The sequence below is a fragment of the Geospiza fortis genome, unplaced genomic scaffold (assembly GCF_000277835.1).
Source record: "Geospiza fortis unplaced genomic scaffold, GeoFor_1.0 scaffold408, whole genome shotgun sequence".
In the NCBI taxonomy this organism is placed as follows: Eukaryota; Metazoa; Chordata; class Aves; order Passeriformes; family Thraupidae; genus Geospiza; species Geospiza fortis.
The window spans coordinates 3,867,202-3,874,601 of NW_005054330.1; the positions used below are offsets into that span (position 1 = coordinate 3,867,202).

At 38.1% G+C, this 7,400-nt stretch overlaps 1 protein-coding gene across 2 annotated transcripts in view; it reads right to left on the reverse strand.

Annotated features, from left to right (window-relative positions):
* Positions 1–7,400, reverse strand: part of UBE2L3 (ubiquitin conjugating enzyme E2 L3) — a 17,106-nt gene that overhangs the window by 3,421 nt on the left and 6,285 nt on the right. For both annotated transcript variants that reach the window (XM_031057372.1, XM_031057371.1), the window contains exons 2-3: positions 5,705–5,800; positions 2,242–2,428 (exon numbers count right to left, since the gene is read on the reverse strand). In XM_031057372.1, coding sequence (XP_030913232.1) covers positions 2,242–2,428; positions 5,705–5,773 — 256 coding nt within the window. In that variant the 5' untranslated portion in view covers positions 5,774–5,800. The remainder of the gene's footprint in view (positions 1–2,241; positions 2,429–5,704; positions 5,801–7,400) is intronic.

The window sequence follows — 7,400 nt, forward strand, 5'->3', positions numbered from 1 at the left end:
GGAATGCAAGTTCATACAATGCTGGTCACTCCAGCAGATGCTGGAACACGAGAGTGGCTTTGTTTGGGGCACTGATCCTCAAAACAAATACTCAAAGCTACGCTCAAATCCGACATTTGTCTCTAAACTGCTACACAAAAGCATTTCTTACCACAAGTCCAAGTTTAAACTGCAACAAACTATCTAAGGAATGCAGAATTGATACCAGCTTCCTTCACAGTAACTCACCAGTCCTGGCCTACAACAACTGCCATCACATTGCTGAAAACAGCAGAAACACTGAGTGGCAATCCCTTCTCACTGAGCAAAGCATGCAAAAACCTACAGAGAAAATGTGTGTTCAATAACCTTAGTAACTATAACAAGCCAGAAAAAACAGGCCTGGCAGAACAGGAGCTGCCTCAATAGCCACAGAGTTTGAAAACTATCCTGCCATGAACAGTTGTTTTTAATATTAAGCATAAATTAACAAAAAGTGCAGCAGTAAGATGCACATTTAGTATGCAAAAGGTAAGTTAGTGATTTATGATGAACTTAATTGCTTCACTTTTTTGACCCCTCTGTGAGCAAAACCAATCACATTGATGCTGTACTAATGATGTCACATTATTTCATTGAGAAAAGCTAGGAGTGATTTTTCAGTGAAGAAGAAATCTGAAGGAAAAGGAATAGACATTTAAGCAGGGTTTTAGTAACATTGTCACAGGTTCATACAACCATGCAGTAACAACAGATGTTGGCATTAAAACAACTTGAAGAAAGAGTTAAGACAAACAAAAAACTACAACACAGCAGACCATGAGAGATTTGCAATATTTTGATAGCCAGGACTGGTTCCAAATTCTGATTTTAGCACAGCTTTTATTCAGTCTCTCAGATAAAAAGAGAATTGCTGCTCCTCAGGGAGACACTGACTATTTTCTGCATGGAAACAATTGTTTCAGTAGTTCCAGCTAATGACAGCTTGTTTTTCAAGCTGGGTAGAGACATGTAAGTCCTTTAGTTAACTAGCAAAGGCTGATAGCACCAAGACAGCTGCTCAGGTGTGGAACAGAACAGAAACCTTCCACATGTTCTTTCCATCTCCTCTCTCCTGAGGGCCTTTGTCTTGTAAAATCAGGGATACATCTACAACGAATCTAAGCTCTCAGCAGTCCTATTTCACAGGTTCTCTCTGCTGCCACCTCCATTTTCACCAACATTCAGCTGCTTCACCTCTTCTAAAACAACTGCAATTTTCCTGTTTTGTCTTTGGGCAAGATCACACAACCAGAAGTACTTTCTTTAGCATGCACGGACGAACAGAAAAAAATATCTTAAGTACAGCATTGTTCCCTATCAGGAACACAGATCATGTGAAAAAACCCTTTAAGAAGAGCCTGGAAGGGAGAAGTATTTTCTCTTATGGAACAAGATACTTCAGTGTCACTGAAGCTCTAGCACTGCCCTAAACTGCTACTCATTTGAATTAATACTCTTTAAAAAGAACCATTTTGTGCAAGGATGTCTGCTTTCTATTATTATGTATAATAATAAAAGCTTAATACCCAACTAATCATTACCTGCCAGACAACACAAAGTTCTCAGCCCAACAACAGGAAAAAACCTTACTTATATTACACTTAAGTCTGCCACAGAACATGACAAAACTTTTTTCCTTACAATATTTAGATTCTTATCAAAGACACTCTACACAGCAAGCCTGACAGCAATGATCTTTTAAGAACTACAAGTTAATCTGTGGTATCATCTCAGATTTTGTTTATGACTCCCATGATATTTCAAGCCATATGTTCAAATCACTGAACCACATGGCAGATTATAAAATATACAGAGCCTTGAGGTTTTAGACCTTGTCTTTCAAACATCCAGGAATTTACTGAACAGCTTTGGATTCTAAAATCACTGTTTAAAAAGAAACACAGCATAACCCCCACACAAACCACCAGCAAAATTTTAAAGTATGCTGAGGACACTTCCTTAATAAACTCCTTAGTCATGAAGAGTTTTGTGGTTTCCTGGAGGTGGAAATGCCACTTCAGTGCCAGTACCTCCCATTCCTGTAACAAAATGAGGTTCCACAAATTGTACTCTGTGCTCAACACATGATTCATGACACAAACCTTACAATGAATATATCCTCAGAGCATTGGGAAACTGACAAGTGAAACATTATTAGCTTTAAATTCAAACACTACAAAGTTTCTCAATACCCAGTTCTTTCTCCATACGGAGTCCTACCTTGGTCAGTTTTGGTTGCTGGCTTCCAGTTTTCAGCACTAATTACTGGCAGACAAACCTGCCCCTTTTCATCGATGTTAGGGTGATAGATCTTTGTTTTAAATGTAATCTTAGGAGGTTTGAATGGATATTCTGCTGGGAAGTTGATTTCAATTCTGAAGGCTCCTTTATCATATGGAGGATTGTCCTGCAACAAGAAGGCAGATGTCAAGAATGTGGCACATGCTAATGGACACAAGTGAACAGCAGCATCTACAGACTTGGATTTCATTGATCTCTTCAATGACCTCTTTGAAAGGCATTTTACCAACACTACTGCCAGGTTTATGTGTCAGGAAATATCAAAACCCATGTGAGAGGCAATACAAGCTGCAAGTTTGCATCCACCCTGGAAAAAGCAGGTTGCCATTGTCCTACATTTCTGACATTTCTATGGGTAAGAAAGCATATCCAGCTCCATTTACATCCAACTCAAGGCCCTCTCTAGTAAGGAGTTTTATGTTTCAAAAAACATAGTAAAGCCTTTCCAAGACACAAACAGCAAGCATGACAAGGGAAGTGGGTTTCTGATCAGTTATTTTGTGTATCTCACAACATGGTGGCATGAACAGCAAAGCAATTTGGTTTGTCAGATCTCCCTAAATGTTTCGAGAATGTTTTTGTGCTGACTACACAAAAATCTGCTGAGCATTCATTGGTACTAAAGATAGATATTCACTGTGTTTGCTGATGAGAACATTCTGAATTTGTATGCAGTTTTAGCACCCACTCTTATCAGATCAGTTTTGAAGGAGCAGGATGAGAGAACTGTGAAGTGAGCAAAGCAGTTCTTCATGCTGAAACAGAAAAAACAATGCCCAGAATTTCACTAAGAAAAACCTGTTAGACTATTGATACTGATGCTTCAGATACTGCACAAGAGAGGCAGAACAAAAATAAACCACTGCTACATTTAAAGCCTATGAAAATACCATTCTGCACTGATAACAGTAACTATGGAATGAAGCCTTTCCAAACACTGTGAGAACAAGAATCAAAGGATGAGAGTTTCCAGTTGGTGTAAAGTATAATCACACACATTCTTCATTAGCAACCAGACCCTTCCCTGCAATCAATTCCACTCCAGAATTTATCAATACTTGGGGATGGGGAGTGTTCTATTAAAATATTTGTCAACAAAAACTACTTCATTTTAGGTTCATCCATGTGAAGAATTTGGTTGTGTGTTTGTAAGAAATACAGCACAGTTTCTGCCAGGGGGAGAGGCAACTACAGTGGCTTTAAAATCACTTTTTACCCAAACAATCCTAAGCTTTGGAAGTTGAACTAATAACTTGTGGTGGTGGTGACAACTTAGACAGTCACTGCCCTCTTCCCCCATAGCTCAATTGTTCTTTCCTCATCATGTGCTGTAATTTGTGAGGATGTTCAGTGAACTGACACAAGAAGTGACCTGCCTTAAAAATATCCATTTTCTTCACTGTGCCTCTTACATGAACAAGGAGCCTGGGCTACAGTCTTGCTTTGATGTTGAAATCAAACAAACAGTGTACCTTGGCCACCCACAGGACACAAACTACTTCATTCTACAATTTAGAACAGGAAAAGAAGTTGACCAGCTATCTTCAATTTGCCTCTCAATTGAGTGAACACCCTTAAAAACTAACATTTGTTCTGAAGAACAAAATATGTTACAAATGAGGGCTTTTAAAGCTTCACAGCTGACCTTTACATTATCTTTCACAGTAATTCTGTATGAACACTATTAAAAATAATAAGCATTATCTTTCACGCCTTCATTAAGCAGCTGACAAAGAAATGCCCAGTTATAGCATTTAATAATCAGTAACTGGTTAGTCCTACTGAAGTATATGTCTTTAAACCCTAAGTAAGAACATTTGCTAAAATGGTAACAGCATGTGAAGCAAAAACACAGAGAAAAAAGTTTAACTTTTAATAAGCTCATGTATTGCACTTATAAGCCATCAACTCTGGTACCAAAAATAGCTAGAGACAGTAACACTAAAACATCTATAGCATAACCTCAGAATAAAAACTTACACTACTCTTTGAACACAATAAATTTGAAATTATTATAGGAAGTGTAATTTCATAACAAAATCCCTCCTTAACTATACCAGCAGGGAATCTGAGGCTATTTCCCCTGTAACAGGACATATTACAAATCAAAAGGCAGGTCTGGAGCACAGTTCACTGCACCAACATTTAAACACTTGTGATGCTGCAAAGCCCTGCAAAACAAACACCATGCTCATCCTCAGTCGAGCAGAAACTGTTAAAAATAGCTGCTGTACACCACACATTCCTAATCTTAACAGGAATAAACAAGTATTTTGTTTGTTTTGTTTTATTAGTCATATTTACCAACTTTATACTGCTTCAAAGTGTTATCAAAGCACTAAACTGTTACACATGAACCACAAAGTGACTGATTAAAGGGAGTTGTTCCTCAGCTCTGTCAAATTTCAGTGTCAGATCCCACTTGCTTTGTTTGCAGGAGCAGTGTCAGCCGCTGCAAGGAATCACTTGCAGGCATGTAAGTAAACAGCAAACTCAATGTATTCCAGAGCATTTAAAGTGTACCCACCCAGCCATTACCTCAGCCTGTGCCATGTGAGCTCCAGAGCAGCCTCTGACTAACCAGGCACAGGCACTGCAGAGATGGCTCAAAGTCTTACTCATACAATAAAAAGACAGACTTACACTGCTTGGGGAGGCTTTTTGGCACCACCCACAGAAAACCACAACTGCTGCCCCCATGGCCCATCCCCTATTGCTGCAGACTAAAAATAGCTCTTAGCCAGCCATTTCCCACTGCTGTGGCCCACAGCTGTGGGAAATACAAGAGGTGAAAATCCAAGTGACTTTCAACCAAGAAATCAACACATCACATTTTCTGCCTTCTCCTTCATAACAAATCCCTCTCTATTTGACTAACAAAATGGTTATCTACTTCAATCAAACATGCCCTAAGAAGACTGTAGTGCTTTTTTAAAAAAAATTAAGTAAAATAAGTTTATTTTGGCACTAACTAATGCCTAAACAAAGATACTACTTTCTTTTAAAGAGCTCACTTCAGAAAATCCAAACCTTTTCCTTGCATCAAATTTTTCCCAATACTCAGCGTTATCCTAGTAATAAACCTAGTAAATTTTAAAAAGTACATATTAAGGAGTGAAAGTATTTCATACATCCTTTCTTTTTCCTGTGATCATGTAGATTTTGTACTTTAGGCTTAATGTAAAAGCAAACTTCACTGCTTCCCCTTCCAACACCTCTCCCAGCAGCCCAGTGCCACCACAGAGCTCCAGCCACATGTCAGCCCAGGCCCACAATAATGAATTATTTCATGGTCACCAGCAGCACTACTGAGCTCCGGATTTATGAGATACAAATGATCCTCATTTTATTTTAAAGCTCATAAGGAATAGTCTATACTCACAGGAACAATAAGCCCTTGCCAGGTCAATAAATTAGCTTCATCAACCTGGATATTACGGAAGTTTTTCATTCCACATTTGCGAATTTCTTCAAGCTCCTGAAAAGCAAAGCAAAGTGTTAAAGTGTAAGTTAATAACTGGATTAAGCAAGATGCTCAAATTTTTCAAAACGCTTAAAGGTCAATGTGGTTTTCTTTAATTAGTGGTGTAGCAACCCACACAAACAGGAAATAAAATTTTGCACCTGTAAAAAGTAAAATTCTCTGAGATGAGATACTAAAACTCTTGTTTTCTGATATGTAAGGAAAACACAAAAATGTTTTGTTATTAACATCATTATAGACACAATGAAGCAGAAGTTTTAAAAGAAAACCATTTTTAAATGTAGTTTATCTCAAATATAAATCAGTGCCTTTGGTAACAGCCTATTGACAATACTGTGAGGTGCAGAAATAAAATGCATCTTAGAGCTTGTGTGAAGGAGAGCAGTGATTTGGAAGAACTATTTCATAATAGTTTTAAACAAGGATAAAACCAATGAACAGGCCAATTATTTCAACTGAAAATGAGCAAATTCCTGCATGAACAGCTTAAATTGATCCAAACCCAGAAAAATATCAATCAAGCCTTGTTTAGAGCAGTAACTTGAAAAGATTCAGCTTTCTCTCTGTTTAGTACCTCAAAGCTCACAGTACACATTAGGATTCCTCTCTTTAAAGCTGTATCAGTCTTGAGCAAGGTTATCTCTCTGCACCAGTCAAACTATTTTTAATCAGTTTGTGAACTAGGTATCACCAAAATAAGTATTTCAGCATTTTTATATTTAAAATGACATATAAGCCCTACTGTAGAGACTGCTTCCTGGAGTATTTCATAAGACCTCAAAAGAAACACCTCAAGGTTCCACTTTTATTTCCTCCACAACAATTACAGTCCTTTGTGGTTGAACTCTGCCATTTTATCTTTAAAGAGAATGTAATGAAATATGAATTCAAAAATCATCCACAGCAAAACATAAAAGTTTCCCAGTGCTTTCAAAACTGCAGCACATGCCTGGTGGCTGCATAGGTTAGGAAAAATGTTGCTTATCCAGCAGCACTAGGGTGCTCTGAGAGTGCCCAGCTCTGCACTGGGTGCAGGTGTCTTGCAAAATTAGGCTGGATATAATTATGATAAACCCACCAATTAAAAGCAAAGACACTACACAATGAAAAACAAAACCAATCAGTTTTCCTGCTACAAGTGCTGTCCATGGTTTGTCTTCCAAAATAGCTCTAAGTTCATCTTGGATCAAACCCTCCTGCACTTGACTGGCAGATTTAACACTTGCAGTAACCTCTTGCACAAATTCAGCATCATGATAAAATTCAAACCCAAAGGGAAAACGAGAATTCCAAATGCATGTGAAACAAAAATCACTACAGCCACATATCAGCAAATGAACATTTATATTCCTGCCCACTGCACCTACTAAAGCAAGAGCATACCCTGAACACAGAAGTTTAACCTTGGAGCCTTGGATACTGAATTGATGCCTAACACTATCTTCATGACACTAACACTGACTTTTTAGTCTAGACCCATGGATTAATCCCCAAATTCCACTGCTGCTCGATTTATGCAATGTCACAGACAGTTTGGGTGGTTTTTTTAAAGAGCTAAGAGGATTATCCTATTTCCTTAGAGCAGGAAAACATA